This window comes from Oncorhynchus nerka, linkage group LG15, assembly GCF_034236695.1.
Source record: "Oncorhynchus nerka isolate Pitt River linkage group LG15, Oner_Uvic_2.0, whole genome shotgun sequence".
Lineage (NCBI taxonomy): Eukaryota > Metazoa > Chordata > Actinopteri > Salmoniformes > Salmonidae > Oncorhynchus > Oncorhynchus nerka.
The window spans coordinates 32,652,538-32,670,455 of NC_088410.1; the positions used below are offsets into that span (position 1 = coordinate 32,652,538).

At 44.2% G+C, this 17,918-nt stretch overlaps 1 protein-coding gene across 4 annotated transcripts in view; it reads left to right on the forward strand.

The window, feature by feature from the left end:
* Positions 1–12,961, forward strand: part of LOC115142432 (patatin-like phospholipase domain-containing protein 6) — a 36,190-nt gene extending 23,229 nt beyond the window's left edge. Inside the window, exons 28-35 of one of the 4 annotated variants that reach the window (XM_065001505.1) lie at positions 2,244–2,360; positions 4,561–4,677; positions 6,592–6,740; positions 6,825–6,977; positions 8,821–8,940; positions 9,218–9,320; positions 10,168–10,322; positions 10,466–12,961. In XM_065001505.1, coding sequence (XP_064857577.1) covers positions 2,244–2,360; positions 4,561–4,677; positions 6,592–6,740; positions 6,825–6,977; positions 8,821–8,940; positions 9,218–9,320; positions 10,168–10,322; positions 10,466–10,540 — 989 coding nt within the window. In that variant the 3' untranslated portion in view covers positions 10,541–12,961. The remainder of the gene's footprint in view (positions 1–2,243; positions 2,361–4,560; positions 4,678–6,591; positions 6,741–6,824; positions 6,978–8,820; positions 8,941–9,217; positions 9,321–10,167; positions 10,323–10,465) is intronic. The other 3 variants (XM_029681881.2, XM_029681880.2, XM_029681882.2) reach the window with 3 other exon arrangements.
* Positions 12,962–17,918: the final 4,957 nt, after the last annotated feature.

Here is a 17,918-nt window from a genome sequence, read left to right on the forward strand (position 1 = left end):
TGTTGCCGGCTGCTATCTGACCAAGCTAATAATAATTCTAACACTAAACTAAACACCGAACAGGACGACCGTGGCTGTTGATAGCCTGGGAAAGAGTGGAAATGCACTGTGTACAAAACATTAGGAACACCTTCTTAGTGTTGCGTTGCAGCCCTTTTTTTGCCTTTTTAGAACAGCCTCAATCCGTCGGGGCGTGGACTCTACAAGGTGTTAGAACCGTTTCACAGGGATGCTGGCCCATGTTGACTTCAATGCTTCCCACAGTTGTGTCAAGTTGGCTGAATGTCCTTTTTGAGTGGCGGACAATTCTTGATTTCACAAGGGAAACTGTTGAGCGTGAAACCCAGCCGCGTTGCAGTTCTTGACACGAACCGGTGCGCCTGGCACCTACTACCAGACCCCGTTCAAAGGCACTTACATTTTTGTTGTCTTGCCCATTCACACTCTGAATGGCACACGTATACAATCTGTGTCTCAAGGCTTGAAATTCCTTCTTTAACCCGTCTCCTCCCCTTCATCTACACTGATTTTGAAGTGGATTTAACAAGTGACATCAATAAGGGATCATAGCTTTCACCTGGTCAGTCTATGTCATGGAAAGAGCAGGTTTTCTTAATGTCTTGTGCACTCAGTGTACGCAGGTCTCCATTTTCCAATGAGGTTTCGGGAACTAATACATGGTTCCTTTGAGTGGTTTAGGAGAGTAAATGGACGACACCACTTAGCTATTAGTTTGGAATTCACTGTAATATTAATGCTGTGACGCTATTTGGTTATTTTCTATCTGTATTTAAAAAACAAACTACAGTCCTGTCTGTGCAATCTCTTTTAGTTCTAGAACTGGCCTCTTGTTTTGTTTTTTTGTTCTAGAAACGTTGCTTGATGTTACCTGACCATGTTCACTGAGGGTTTTATATTGTATACGTCAGATACAATTACCTTTTTAGATTGTATACGTCCAGAGCTCTGGACATGTATTGCCCCTTTTTATCTCCTGCTCTTTTCTGTCCCCCTCTCTCTCTCTCTCTCTCTCTCTCGATATATCCATCTGTCTTTCTCTCTCTCTCTCTCTCGATATATACATCTGTCTATCTCTAGCTCGGTCTTGCTCCTAGGTTTACAACATTTACAGAGACTTTCCAAAGTTCTCAGGTTTTTCAAAAATCCCAGTTGGAGGATTTCCCAGAATCAACAAATATGGGAACTTTGGGAACGTTTCTGACAATTTGGAACCCTAATCTCCCATCTCTCCTTTGTCTCACTCCTAGTCGCTCTCTCTCTGGCTCTGCCGCTCTCTCTCTGGCTCTGCCGCTCTCTCTCTGGCTCTGCCTCTCTCTCTCTGACTCTGCCTCTCTCTCCTCTCTTCTTTGTCTCACTCCTTGTCTCTCTCTCTCTGGCTCTGCCTCTCTCTCTCTGGCTCTGCCTCTCTCTCCTCTCTTCTTTGTCTCACTCCTTCTCTCTCTCTGGCTCTGCCTCTCTCTCACTGGCTCTGCCTCTCTCTCCTCTCTTCTTTGTCTCACTCCTAGTCTCTCTCTCTCTGGCTCTGCCTCTCTCTCTCTGGCTCTGCCTCTCTCTCCTCTCTTCTTTGTCTCACTCCTTGTCTCTCTCTCTCTGGCTCTGCCGCTCTCTCCTCTCTTCTTTGTCTCACTCCTTGTCTCTCTCTCTCTGGCTCTGCCTCTCTCTCTCTGACTCTGCCTCTCTCTCCTCTCTTTGTCTCTGCCTCTCTCTCTCTGGCTCTGCCTCTCTCTCCTCTCTTCTTTGTCTCACTCCTTGTCTCTCTCTCTCTGGCTCTGCCGCTCTCTCTGGCTCTGCCTCTCTCTCTGGCTCTGCCTCTCTCTCCTCTCTTCTTTGTCTCACTCCTAGTCTCTCTCTCTCTCTCTCTGGCTCTGCCTCTCTCTCTGGCTCTGCCTCTCTCTCCTCTCTTCTTTGTCTCACTCCTTGTCTCTCTCTCTCTGGCTCTGCCGCTCTCTCTGGCTCTGCCGCTCTCTCTCTGGCTCTGCCGCTCTCTCTCTGGCTCTGGCTCGCTCTCTCTCTGGCTCTGCCGCTCTCTCTCTCTGGCTCTCTCTCTCTCCTCTCTTCTTTGTCTCACTCCTCGTCTCTCTCTCTCTCTCTCTGGCTCTGCGTCTCTCTCTCGCTCTCTCTCTCTCTCTGGCTCTGCCTCTCTCTCTCTCTGGCTCTCTCGCTCTCTGCCTCTCTCTCTCTGTCCATGTTTGATGTCTCCTCTCCATCTTCCATTCTGACAGGCTCGCTGTGGCGCTATGTTAGAGCGAGTGCCTCCTACACCCCCTATTTACCTCCCCTCTGCGACCCCAAGGATGGCCACCTGCTTGTGGATGGTTGCTATGTTAACAATGTCCCAGGTCAGAGTTCATAGTTCAAACCCCGACGCCTGTCTCACCCCTTAACCCCAAAAGGAGTTGTAGAAGTTGCTCCTGACCACTGATACAGGGTCATATTATTTTCACCCACCTGATGGTTAATGTTAGGATTGGGGTTATGTCATCTGATCCCAGATCTGGGGTTAGGGGCAACTTCTACCTTAAGCTCTTTTGAAACGACCGACAATCGACCTCCCCCTCCCTCTTTCCCACGTTCCGTCTCACCTTAACCCCACCTGACCAGTCGGACATTGGGAACCCATGGTTTGGAAGGAAAGCTAGGCTAATAAATCAGTGTATATTTCGGTATGTGAGTGGAGGGGATGCAATGTTTCGCTCCCCTACACCCAGAACCACCCATTCTTAACACCAATACTTCTCTATTCAATTTGGCTTCAATAGTTCACACTCCCACACAAGTCAGTTCCGAATTGGCTTTGTCCCGCCCCCCAGTGTCAGTAAGCCCCTCTCCATGCCTCCAGATTGGCAGTGAGGCTTTGCTCATGCAGGTACATATCCATGGGTCAGACAGAGAGGTGCATGATGGTCCTGCTTTTGGTGCCCCGCCCCCTCCCTGTTTTTGGTTCTCCATGCTCCTCCACTTCATCTCCCAAGTTCTCCTGCACTTGGCTGGTATACTACACACCAAGTGTACACTTACGTGTCTGCTTCTTCCTGAGAATGTTACACAGGCTTTTCCCTGAGGCCTTTCCACGCAGCTTGCTGCTTGTCGTTTCCCACGTTCTAAAGCTTGGGTCTCAGTCACTCGTTTGTCAGTGTAGGTCCATAGGTTATAGCTTTTTTGCGTATCGACCTAGCTATAGGAGCACAACATGTAGCGTTCTCTTCAGGGTTTTGAAGCTGATCCTATGGTGTCGGGAAATAAAGGTTTTGTGTTGAGGTCAGAGAAGGTCACCATATAGGCTATTTCATGTTTGTTTTTTAATTGTGGGTCTGTAGTCGGGTTTTTTCTCTGTCCATTTGTCTGTCCGTTCGTCCATCGCTTGATCCCATGTCGTCATACCGAGCAGTGCTTATAAATGGCTTCTGTCAACCATTTGTACCCCCCCCTCCCCCAGCAGCTACACCTCCCCCTGTCCATGTATGTGCATGTGTCTGTGTACTGTATGCATCTATATATCTACTCTTTACATATATATTGATGACAGTGTTGCTGATGCTACCCGTTTCCCTTTAGCCTTTTCTAGCGAGATGCCAAAAGTGTTCTGGATCCTACCAATGCCCATAGACGAGCATACAGTTCTATCACTCTTGTCAGTGAAGGGCTTGATTGAAGCCTCAAATTAAAAGTGGGCTGAAAATGGTGACTGTGTGTTTTGTTAGTACTTCTAAGTCCAGAACTAGTTCAGTTCAATGATTCCACATTGAAATTCTTCAGTCTCCTATGTCCCCTTCAAACTCCACCCACACACACACACAGCAGCATCCTTCTCTTCCTCTGGTGCTCCTTCTCCTTCCAATCCATGCAGCGCCCAGCCTCCCCCTGCCCTCTGCTGGTCCGGAGTGGTATTACAGGACCACAGCTCTGGGCAGGGCTGGCTGGTTGCCCCTAACATGTTCACTAGTGTCTGAGAGATCTCCAAATGCTGTGACCAGACTACCAACCCCCTGTGCTCCTTGTGTCTAGTTGAGGAGTCAGGGAACTGAAGGCAAAGTTTAAAAGGTTCCTCATACCTGTATTTTTGGTGATTTTTGTTTTTGTATGTTTTCACCAACTGCTGTAAAACAGACACTATTTTTTGTAAATGGTTATAAAAGAAAAAGCTTCACTTTGGCCTAATGAACATTTCACAAGGGTTAACTCACAGGGAGCATACGGTTGTGGTTGGGGACAGAGTCTGGAGATCGAACCAACCCTTTACTCTGTGGCTGCACCCTTACCCTGTGCCTAGACTTGATACACACACACACACAGGTCTCTGTGCATGGTAAGGTGGTTCAGCGGATGCAGAAGCAATTTGAGAGGTTGGGCAGCACCACATTCACATCCCGTGGCTAACCCTTTGATGGTTATCCACCTCTGGGTTAACCAATTGGGATGGCACCCTATGGTTTGGGGCTGTGGTCTGCTGCCAAAACGCATGACCAACCTGAAGTTACGCCAACATTATTGAGATGTTATCCCCTCCCCCCCCCCCCCCCCCCCGGGTGTGGCTCACAGGGTCACTGTGGCGCTATGTGAGGGCGAGCATGACCCTCTCAGGGTACCTGCCGCCCCTCTGCGACCCCAAAGATGGCAACTTGCTTATGGATGGGGGCTACATCAACAACCTGCCAGGCAAGTAGATGATGATGAGGAGGAGAATAGGAAAGAGGGAGGAGGGAAGGGGGAATGGGTAGTAGGACATTTTCAGAGTTATTTTAGTTGAGGGGGAGGGGGGGGGGGGGTTGAGAGATCGTCCATGGGTAAGTAGGGGCTGTCATTGACGATGGTGGAGATTACAATTTGACAGAATTCAGTTGCATTTTCTACCATCTGAGCAGTGGGAATGAGCGTTCAAATCGTTTCCATTGTCGAAATGTTCAATTTAATTTGCCAACAATTTGCTCAAAATAGAGCCATAGAGGCAATTGACTGAGAGGGAAAACAAATATGTAAATGATCCCCGTAGTGTATTTGAAATTGGTCCGTAAACATGCTTTCAGCTCAGGATCAATCTTTACCTATCAGATGGGAGTAAATACAACACAGAGCATCAAGTGTGTTAGTGATGGTGGACACTGGCGGTACAAAGTATCCCATTGTCCAGTATCCACAAGCTTTTTAAACAAGCTTTTTAAATCAAATCAACAGAGTTTCAGAATGCTATGTGTCTGTCAGTAAGGCTTCCTGGTGTCTTACTGGCTGAGAACATCTAAAGGTATGGGACATACCGTGTTCCTCAGATGATTTGGGTGTTGATAAGAGTTGTGAGCTTTAAAACGATATACAGTTAGCTTTCTCAATGCCATAAAACTAATCCGTGACCTACAAGACACCAGTCGGCTCTGACGGTACATTCCCTTCCAGTATGAAGACGACACGCAGTATCAGACCCCTCAACAAACTGCTATTCATTAGGCTGTTACCAGCCTGGGAGTAATTCCAAATGGATGTATGGATTGCCTGTTGCATTCCTACTGGAAAAAAAGACAACTTGAAACACTTTTTTTTCTGCATACTACTCAAATGTCTATCTCTTCTGCTATGCTACTCTTATCTCCTCTGGAAGTGGTCATTGTAGCGTGCAGGAAAAAAATGTGACTCACAAAACCATGTTTCACAAACCTGATGAAGTTGAACATCATCCTTCTCTATTTTGGGTGATTTTAGGTTAATTTTAGATGTGGAATCTTCTTGCGGTTTGTGCAACATGGTCGGGTGGCTTCGAGGTTTACGATACTTGTGATTATTTGATGTTTTGGGTGGACACACCCACAGAGTTGGACCCAGTGTCTGTCGAGGTAAAGCAATGACTAGTCTCACATTCTAATAGGCAGAGGAGGCGCAATGCCGTAGCCACCATCTAGTGTTCACAGTGGATTTAGATAGCTTTAGTTCTATGGGTACTAGCTAATTATATACATTTAAGGTCTTCAAAATTTAGGCTTGGTTAATTTTTACATTTGTCATTTAATAATTAACAGATGCAACTTACAGGAGATTCGGTGCCTTGCTCAAGGGCACATCGACTGATTTTTCTCTGGCTTCGGGGATTCGAACCAGCAACCTTTGTGTTACTGGACCAACACTCTAAACCGCTAAGCTAAACACATTGGGTCAACACTGTGGAGTGGACTGGTGAGACCTGCACCCTTCACAGGGTACTTGGTCTCAAACCCTCTCTGGGACTCGCACCATAAACACACACCAAGGCTGCATTATCAACCATGCAGGAGCGAACCAAACGTGGAGATAAGAATTCACCCAAACTTTGGGACCATCAAAACCTGAGTAGATGCACTGTATAAAACTGGAAATTAAATGAAGGTTTGATGTGATTATCCAGTGAGCGATAATCCAGCCAATTGGGATGTCTGTTTCTGGTGGAGTGAGTTTGAATATGGTAATAAAGTATATGAAAGACAAGGTTCCTATTAGGAATTAACCCCAGACTGGGTTTTCCTTATTGTCCCTGCTGCCGGCTCGTGTACGTCTGTGTTTGTGTGTCGTTACGTGTGTGTGTGTGTGTCACAACGTGACGTCCCACAGCGGACATCGCGAGGAACATGGGCGCCAAGACTGTCATCGCCATCGACGTAGGTAGCCAGGACGAGACGGACCTCTGTAACTATGGCGACAGCCTGTCGGGCTGGTGGTTGCTGTGGAAACGAATCAACCCCTGGGCAGAGAAAGTGAAGGTATGATGATCAACGCAGATGGGCCCCACACACCGACACACACGCGCGCACACACTCCTACACACTATCCCTATACCCACCCAGGTTCCAGACATGGCAGAGATCCAGTCCAGGCTGGCCTATGTGTCGTGTGTACGTCAGCTGGAAGTGGTGAAGAAGAGTGCCTACTGCGAGTACATCAGACCACCCATCGACCGCTTCAAGACAATGGACTTCGGCAAGTTTGACGAGATCTACGTGAGTTCCACAATTCCTTCTCAACACCTCTGTCTCGTCTCCTTATGCCGGCTCTGGGATATGTTCAAAGTGTATTTACATTCATGATCACTTCTTTGTTACAGTTGAAGTCGGATGTTTATGTACACTTATGTTGGAGTCGTTAACTTGTTTTTCAACCACTCCACAAACTTCTTGTTTACAAACTATAGTTTTGGCAAGTCGGTTACAATTATTTCACTTATAATTCACTGTATCACAATTCCAGTGAGTCAGAAGTTTACATACAAAGTTGACTGTGCCTTTAAACAGCTTGGAAAATTCCAGAAAATGATGTCATGGCTTTAGAAGCTTCTGATAGGCTAATTGACATCATTTGAGTCTATTGGAGGTGTACCTGTGGATGAATGTCAAGGCCTTCCTTCAAACTCTGTGCCTCTTTGCTTGACATCATGGGAAAATCAAAAGAAATCAGACAAGACCTCAGAAAACACCACAAGTCTGGTTCATCCTTGGGAGCAATTTCCAAATGCCTGAAGGTACCACGTTCATCTGCACAAACCATAGTATGCAAGTATAAACACCATGGACCCATGCAGCCGTCATACCGCTCAGGAAGGAGACGCGTTCTGTCTCCTAGAGATGAACATACTTTGGTGCGAAAAGTGCAAATCAATCCCAGAACAACAGCAAAGGACCATGTGAAGATGCTGTAGGAAACAGGTACAAAAGTATCTATATTCAGTCAAATGAGTCCTTTGTTGACATAACCTGAAAGGCCGCTCTGCAAGGAAGAAGCCACTGCTCCAAAACCGCCATTAAAAAAAGCCAGACTACGGTTTGCAACTGCACATGGGGACAAAGATCTTACTTTTTGGAGAAATGTCCTCTGGTCTGATGAAACCTAAATATATCTGTTTGGCCATAATGACCATCATTATGTTTGGAGGAAAAAAGGGGAGGCTTACAAGCCGAAGAACACCATCCCAACCGTGGAGCACGGCGGTGGCAGCGTCATGTTGTGGGGGTGCTTTGCTGCAGGAGGGACTGGTGCACTTAACAAAATAGATGTTATCATGAGGGAGGAAAATGATGTGGATATATTGAAGCAACATCTCAAGACATCAGTCAGGAAGTTAAAGCTTGGTCACAAATGTGTCTTCCAAATGGACAATGACCCCAAGCATACTTCCAAAGTTGTGGCAAAATGGCTTAAGGACAACAAAGTCAAGGTATTGGAGTGGCCATGACAAAGCCCTGACCTCAATCCTATAGAAAATGTGTTGGCAGAACTGAAAAAGCATGTGTGAGCAAGGAGGCCAACAAACCTGACTCGATTACACCAGCTCTGTCAGGAGAAATGGGCCAAAATTCACCCAACTTATTGTGGGAAGCTTGTGGAAGGCTACCCAAAACATTTGACCCAAGTTAAACAATTTAAGGCAATGCTACCAACTGAGTGTATGTAAATTTCTGACCCACCGGGAATGTGATTAAAGAAATAAAAGCTGAACTAAATAATTCTCGCTACTATTATTCTAACATTTCACATTCTTAAAATGAAGTGGTGATCCTAACTGACCTAAGACAAATTTTTACTAGCATTAAATGTCAGGAATTGTGAAAAGTTTAGTTTAAATGTATTTTTTTAAGCTGTATGTAAACTTCCGACTTCAACTGTATGTAATTTTAGATAACCACTGACATTAAGTTTTGGTAAAATACGGTCTCCTGTTCATAGCTAACAAATCACACGGTAAAAGACCATCTTCGAAGCTTTGCCACCACCAGACTCTGTTGCTGAGGTAGCTTGTTTCTGTAAAACATGGTCTGTTACCCCAGGCTAACCTGTCCTCTCTGTCAGGATGTGGGCTACCAGCACGGCAAGCTGCTCTTCACCGGATGGGCCCGTGGTGACATCATCGACAACATGCTCAAGGACCACCGCTCGGCAGACTACAACGACAGCAAGACCAAGACGGACGTGAGTCACACACACACACAAACACAAACACACACACGCGTCACAAATCTTACATTCACCATCTCACAGCTGCTCTACTTTACATTAGCACAGTTACATTTCTATAACGTTATTATAACAGTCTTTACATTATGACCTTCTCCTAACATAACATTTACCTAACGTTATTATAACATTCCCATGACATTCTCTTGTTTTAAGCTTTGTTCGTTATTACATTTTTACACAAATTCTAACATTCTCGTACCATAATGACATTGTCTTGTTTGTATTCCAGTCCTATACGTCTCCAGGGTCAGACTTCACTGACCTGGCTGAGATCGTGTCCAGGATTGAGCCGGTCCAGACCTATGTCGATCCTGACGCTGACGCTGCTGAGGGTAAGAGGCTATTATAAAGTGGAAAATGTACCGAAGTCTGGCAGCAGTAACCCTGCTGCCATGGCGATAAGGGTTTGAGCCTTTCCCCTTCCTCTCCGTTTGCCTCTTTACCCTCTCCGTTTGCCTCTTTACCCTCTCCGTTTGCCTCTTTACCCTCTCCGTTTGCCTCTTTACCCTCTTTTTCCGTTTGCCTCTTTACCCTCTCCGTTTGCCTCTTTACCCTCTTTTTCCGTTTGCCTCTTTACCCTCTTTTTCCGTTTGCCTCTTTACCGTGTCCTAACTCTTCCAAGTGTCCTGCAATAAAATAATAATCAGAGCTCCAGAGCCAGTGTCCATGAAGCCTCTCAGAGCAAGATTGCTGATCTAGAATCAGGTTTGCCTTTTAGATCATAATGAATAAGATTTCTATGGAAAGATCCTAGGTCAGCACTCCTACTCTGAGACTGAATATGGGCTCTGGTCACCTTTAAAAAATATATATTGAATGTGTCTTTACTTAAATTGTAGTTCCTTTATGATAGGAATATACCTGGAGAGACACTATATATACCTAGGTGTGGACACCTCTTCAAATTAGAGGATTTTACTATTTCAAACAGTCAAACATTGGCAGTAGAATGTCCTTACTGAAGAGCTCAGTGACTTTCAATGTGGCACCGTCATAGGATGCCACCTTTCCAACAAGTCACAACACCATATTAATGCCCGTGATTTTTGAATGAGATGTTTGACAAACATACTTTCGGTCATGTAGTGCATCACATGGCAATCTTCAGTCTTGTTGCTAGAGCTACGGTAGGACTGGTCTCTTTCATATAGCGCATTACTGTGTCTGTGTGTCCCCCAGCGGGGGACGAGTCGGACTGCCTGACGGAATATGAGGAGGACGGGATGGACACGGTGAGAGAAGAGGAGGAGGAAGAAGAGGAGGAGGAAGAGGGGGAACAGGAACTCTATGACCTCTCCCCGGGAGAGTGGGGTCAGAACGGAGTCTTCCAGGCGGTACGTGTAACACACAGACCCCATATCAACATCATAGACTCACACACCCTGCTGTTAGTAGTGTAACACACAGACCCCATATCAACATCATAGACTCACACACCCTGCTGTTAGTAGTGACTGTCTGTGTGTTGTTCCTCTAGGAGGAGAAGTCAGTCCGCCAGCGGAGGAAAACAGAAGGTGACACCAACACCTACTCCGAGCTCTCCGACTGCTGACAGGAGGAGAGGAAAAATGAGAAAGAGACCGACTTTGGGTCCAAGAACTATGAGGAAGGAAGGAAAGGAGATATGAGTCAGGCTCTGTGTCCAAAAACTAAGGAGGTGGAAGATGAAAGTTGGATGTCGGGCAATTTCTCCAGCTACTGTAGCTCAACAAATACTTATTTATCCCAACTCTTATCTACCACACCTGATTCTAATAATTAGCTGGTTTATCAAATCAGGTTAGTTACATCAAGGGTTGGAGTGAAAACCTACATGAGCGCTCTCCAGGAACAGTGTTGGAGAGCCCCGCTCTAACCCCTGACACTTAACCCGTAAGCCATTGGTCCACTGGTGTCCAGTGTGACTTGGGCCATGAATGGACTCTCTCCAATCTGAAGATGGACTCAACTGGGACCCCTCCACTCTCTCCCTCCTGCCAAAGCTGAAATACTTTTATTGGGGTGACTAAAGTGTGTCCCTCATACCACAGGGAACACATTAGTACTTGGTTGAAGTTAAAAACCTAGTCTCTTTAAGCTTTCAGCTCCAATGCTTTGGCCCTATTCAGACTGTCTGTCTGCATGTCCTGTCTGTCCATAATCAGGAGAGGTTCTTATTGATGGTGCTCTGTTAAGACACAGATGGGTATTACGTGGATGGAAGTTGGAAAGGTGTGTGTGTGTGTGTGTGTGTGTGTCATTGTGATTTATTTGCTAGTAGTAGTATTGATGTTGAATGGAGAGGGAGAGAGATGTGTAAAAGGCTGATAATGAAAGAGGTGCAAAACCGCTGATGCGCACAAACAGTAGAAAGACGGATGTATACTGAACAAAAATATAAACACAACATACAACAATTTATAAAAAGTTTTACTGAGTTCATATAAGTAAATCTGTGAATTGAAATTCATTAGGCCCTAGTCTGTGGATTTCACATGACTGGGCAGGGGAGCAGCCATAGGTCCACCCACTGGGGTGCCAGGACTAGCCAATCAGAATGTGTTTTTCCCCACAAAAGGGCTTTATTACAGACAGAAATACTCCTCAGTTTCACCAGCTGTCAGGGTGTCTGGTCTCAGACAGTCCCGCAGGTGAAGAAGCTGGATGTGCAGGTCCTTGACTGGTGTGGTCTGCGGTTGTGAGGCCGTTTGGACGTACTGCCAAATTCTCGAAAACAACGTTGGAGGTGGTTTATTGTAGAGAAATTAACATTTTTAAATTCTCTGGCAACAGCTCTGGAGGACATTCTTGCAGTCAGCATGCCAATTGCACACCCTCAAAACGTGAGACATTTGTGGCATTGTGTTATGAAATAAAACTACACATTTTAGTGGCCTTTTATTGTCCCCAGCACAAGGTGCACCTCTGTAATGATCATGCTTTTTAATCAGCTTGATATGCCACACCTGTCAGGTGGATGGATTATCTTGGCAAAGGAGAAATGTTCACTAACAGAGATTTAAACCAATTTTTGCACAAAATTTGAGAAGCTTTTTGTGTGCATATTAAACATTTCTGGGATCTTTTATTTCAGCTCATGAAACAATTTACATGTTGCATTTTATATTTTTGTTCAGTGTATATTATTGGAAGGTGAAGTAGGGAGATGAAAATGTGTGAGGAGAGGTGTGTGTGTGTCATTGGTTTCCACCATGCTTGCTACTACTGTATGCTGCTTGTTCCAAGCAGAGGATAACAATGCCTTTTTAACCTGAATTTAACCGTTTAAAAACGATGGAGGGGAGACTTTGCCAATGGACCTTTTAGTATAGAAACCCCTCGCCTCTCCCTACTTGCCTAATGCTTGCATGGGGTCCTGGGTACTCCCTAACCAACAAGTGTCAAACTCATTCCACGAAAGCCAAGTGTCTGGGTGGTTTTCACTCCTTCCTTTTACTTGATGAATTAAGGTCGCTAATTAGTAAAGAACTCCCTTCACCTGGTTGTCTAGGTCTTAATTGAAAGGAAAAACCAAAAACCCACATCAACTAGGCCCTCCATGGAATGAGTTTGACACCCCTGCCCTAACCTCTCAAATGGTCACAGAGTAACTTAGTCTAATCTTAGTAATAACTATATATACACACTATACCTACTTTACACCTGTTAATATTCATATGTATATAATAAATACTTTCTATGTCAATGTTTTTCTGCTGCGAAACTAGGACTCTTTTCTCCTGAGAGATGTCCTTCCTAAGTCCATTCAAACGTGCACAGAATCTTTTTTGTTGCCAATTTTAATTTATTTTGTTTTACCACTGGCTTTTTTTTTAAATAGCCTTTTTTTTAAAACACTGAACAAAAAGGAAAAAAAATCCTAATGGAGAATTCTAATTACAGACGTGAATAATGAACTATACTGTCCTTTCTTATTAGATTGTGTTTCGCTATTTTGCACTGATGAATAAAAATAATATTCCTTGGTTGGAAAGGAGGTCGTTTTATTTGCATCTTCCTATGGAGACAGGATGGTATGGGATGTCATTTCAATTTAAAGAAATGTTCAAATGCATACTGAATAATACATCTAAATTGTAATGCAAACATTGTTTTTATTTTATAACAGGTAGAGGAGAGGATTTCTCTCCGGTAACTTTGCTTTTACTGTACCTGTAGTTTCTGAAGTTGTCCACAGGAGGGAGCCCTGTTCATTCAACGTGATGAGAACCCCCCCAACACTGCTCTACTGAATCATCATAGTTTGCCAGCATCACACCTCCCTCTCTCTACACAGCAGAGGTGGATGTGCAGAAACACGTCCAGAAGCGGCTTATCCATGCACCCTCTCGCTCCACCCCAGCCTCCGTTCCACATCTCTGGGTGCTGCGTATGCAGTTCCCCCTCAGTGAAATTACTCAACCACATTACATGACTGGACATGACCATTCCCTCCAATAACAGTCTTTGGATGCTTGTGAAAGGCATATAATGTAATCTCTCACTCTGGAGGTTTTCATTGTATTGCTCTTTGTAGTCCTACTGCACTAATACCTCTACATGGTATGTTGAAGCCATTATCAGTCCCATGACACTTTTTAACCTGTTTTGTCCTATGTTGTCCAGAAGCCGATGACAGGATGTTACATCATGACCTATGTTGTGTTACATCAAACCATGCACTGTGGTGATACAAAATTGACTAACAGGATATTAAGAGTGAAGTGACACACACACCAAATACTAAGAAGTGAACTACTGTTTGACAGACAAATTCCTCCTTACATTTAAACTGTAAATCAGGTTGGTTTTATCAAGATGGCTGGTGTAATCTCAGCTAATCTAACTGCATAATATCTCTCCCCTGCAGTTGAACAAAATGAGTTCTAACCTGGACTGCAGATACCATATGTAATAAGTATATGTTCATGTGACAGTGGTGGCTGGTGGCTCGCTTTCACTTTAGTGTCAACTATTGCGACAAGCCTCCTCGGAAGCATATCTGTTCATCTTTGATGCCAGGCTGATTGAAGGAGAGGGGGATGGGGTAATAGCAGGGTTGCAAAAGTAACTTGACACCACAGAACAAGCACAAAGAACCACACCTCCCTACCACTCTCTCTCTCACTCACTCGTTCTCTGGCCCTCTTTGACCATATTAGGTAGAGAAGTCACAAATGCCTACATTGGGGAACTGAGAAAGTGGAAGTGGAAGACAGTATCTCCTTATGAATGGTAGAAACAGATTGGTACATGTTTGTTCGGGGATTAGTGAGTCATGCCTGGGGCTAGTTTTCATACTCTTACCTGCGGAATCTTTTTTGTGTGCTTTTTAACCAGATGGGTTTGTGAGGCATGTCATATCACCTTACCTGGCTGTCTGTAATTGGCTGCGTTTACACAGGCAACCCAATTCTGATCTTTTTTTCCCCGCTAATTGGTCTTTTGACCAATCAGATCTGAAAAATATCTGATGTGAAACGATCTGATGTGATTGGTCAAAATACCAATTTAGTGGAAAAAAATATCAGAATTAGGCTGCCTGTATAAACACAGCCTTTGGAAATTCATTCTTCTCTCATGACGTGACAAGGATGACATGACAAAAAGTTGTATAAATATGTCACAGGTGTGATGAATGCCCTATTATTACTGTGCATGCACTATCCCAGGTGCTCCTAATTTAGTCTTTGTTAGCGGATTCATTGAAACATGTGATTGGCTGTTTTCCCCTTTCTCTTCATAACCCTTGTTCAGTTTGTTCGAGGTGTGGCTGCTTAGAGGAAGCGGTGGTTGTGGTAGAGTGCCTTTTAAGCCTTGGTTTTGCAAAGAGAAGTATGATGATGGTGATGATGATGATCTGAGTTGATGTTTAAATGCGTTCCCTGCACAGAAACCTGTTTTTGTTTGATTTGATTGTTTTGTGTTAAATCTTCCCTTCATGTTGTTTTGCTAAGCAGAGATACTGTACATATGACAAGATGGTCTTGTCTCTGGGCTAACATTTTTGGGGACTCCAAAAAGTGGGAAGGTGGGTGGTCTGCTTATTGTGGACCAAGTTTGACGGGAGTGTAAACCCTCTCTCGTTGTCTCTTCCTCTCTGGGTAGAGTTAACTTGGTTTAGGGAAGCTGAAATCGGGAGTGAGAAATAAACTGGGACCTGTCTCAGACTTTCATTCCATGTACTTCCACTCAAGCCCATTCTAAAATAACCAGTGTGGTCTGTGCTATGAGTTATTCAGTGGCCCCTATGCACTTGGTGTAAACCTAGGGTGTGTAGATTTGTCACATGCGCCGAATACAACAGGTGTAGACCTTACTGGGAAATGCTTACTTACAGGCCCTTAACCAACAATGCAGTGCAAGAAATAGAGTTAAGAAAATATTTATTTAATTAACAAAAGTAAAAAATACCACAAAATAACGAGGCCATATACCGGGAGTACTGAGTCAATGTGCGGGGTACAGGTTAATTGAGGTCATTTATACATGTAGGTAGGGGTAAAGTGACTATTGTACTGAACTGAGTTGTCACAGCACCTCTCGGCCAGGGTTTGTCAAATGCATGCGAATGTTTACCTAGTTTTTAATACATGCTAAAAATAAGCTAAAGTGTACAGTGCATGGTGAGGTTTTCAATCACATTGATGAAGAAATGCTCCTACAGCATCATTAGTGTATTTTTTATTTATTTATTTATTTCACCTTTATTTAACCAGGTAAGCAAGTTGAGAACAAGTTCTCATTTACAATTGCAACCTGGCCAAGATAAAGCAAAGCAGTTCGACACATACAACGACACAGAGTTACACATGGAGTAAAACAAACATACAGTCAATAATACAGTAAAAAAAAAAACAAGTCTATATACAATGTGAGCAAATTAGGTGAGAAGGGAGGTAAAGGCAAAAAAGGCCATGGTGGCAAAGTAAATACAATATAGCAAGTAAAACACTGGAATGGTAGTTTTGCAATGGAAGAATGTGCAAAGTAGAAATAAAAATAATGGGGTGCAAAGGAGCAAAATAAATAAATAAATTAAATACAGTTGGGAAAGAGGTAGTTGTTTGGGCTAAATTATAGGTGGGCTATGTACAGGTGCAGTAATCTGTAAGATGCTCTGACAGTTGGTGCTTAAAGCTAGTGAGGGAGATAAGTGTTTCCAGTTTCAGAGATTTTTGTAGTTCGTTCCAGTCATTGGCAGCAGAGAACTGGAAGGAGAGGCGGCCAAAGAAAGAATTGGTTTTGGGGTGACTAGAGAGATATACCTGCTGGAGCGTGTGCTACAGGTGGGAGATGCTATGGTGACCAGCGAGCTGAGATAAGGGGGGACTTTACCTAGCAGGGTCTTGTAGATGACATGGAGCCAGTGGGTTTGGCGACGAGTATGAAGCGAGGGCCAGCCAACGAGAGCGTACAGGTCGCAATGGTGGGTAGTATATGGGGCTTTGGTGACAAAACGGATAGCACTGTGATAGACTGCATCCAATTTGTTGAGTAGGGTATTGGAGGCTATTTTGTAAATGACATCGCCAAAGTCGAGGATTGGTAGGATGGTCAATTTTACAAGGGTATGTTTGGCAGCATGAGTGAAGGATGCTTTGTTGCGAAATAGGAAGCCAATTCTAGATATAGTATCTTTATTGACACCAGCCCACTTTGGCCATGTTCAGAGTGGCTGCAGATCAGACCTTTCTTACACCCCTCTTCCCAACAGCTAAAGGTCTCAAAGCTTCTACTGTCTCTCCCACCTCTCCCCCCTCCAGCCCCCAAGCCTTCTGTGACCTGGCTCAGAAAATCACAGGAAGGGCAGGTACAGACAAGACTCCTGCATTTCTCCACACGTACTCTCCTCTCTCAGACCAGATGCTCACCTTCTGTCACAACACACCTTCCTCTCTCCTTCCCAAGCCTTACCATCCAGTATGGTTAAATAACAAACAGATCTGTTAATAGCAATATTTATTGGCCTGGGTGAGGTCTGCCTCTGGAGATAAGTGTTAGATATTTGACTATGGTGCTAAAGTATTGGTAGTTTATTATTTGGCAATTGACAATAGAAAGTGATAATTCACCAAATCAAACACATCAATATGCATGATCATCCCTCCAAATCCCACCCTATTTCTCCTACCACATTATGATGTTGTTGGTTGATACATGGGGTGCGAGGCACAAATACCTACCTGCAATATGGTGAACTGCCCCGGGTTGAAACGCCCAGTGAAACCCTGTCACCTCTTCTTTTGGCACCTGGCTACTTCCTTGTTCTAGCAGGTTAGGAGAATTATTAAAGCAGGTTAGGAGAACTAAAGTAGCAGGTTAGGATAATTAACATGGCAGGTTAGGATAAGTAATGTAGCAGGTTAGGACAACCAAAGTAGCAGGTTAGGACAACTAAAGTAGTAGGCTAGGACAACTAAAGTAGTAGGCTAGGAGAACTAAAGTAGAAGTTTGGATAATTAACGTGGCAAGATAGGAGAACTAATGTAGGTAGCAGGTTAAGATAACTAACTTGGCAGGTTAGGAAAACTAATGTAGCAGGTTAGGAGAACTAATGTGGCAGGTTAGGATAATTAATGTGGCAGGTTAGAATAAATAACGTGGCAGGTTAGGAGAACTAATGTAGCAGGTTAGGAGAACTAATGTAGCAGGTTAGGAGAACTAATGTAGCAGGTTAGAATAATTAACGTGGCAGGTTAGGAGAACTAATGTAGCAGGTTAGGAGAACTAATGTAGCAGATTAGGATAATTAATGTAGCAGGTTAGGATAATTTACGTGCCAGGTTAGGAGAACTAATGTAGCAGGTTAGGAGAACTAATGTGGCAGGTTAGGATAATTAATGTGTCAGGTTAGAATAATTAACGTGGCAGGTTAAGATAAATAACGTGGCAGATTAGGATACTTAATGTAGCAGGATAGGATAATAAGGTTGTGGTCAGGAAAAGGG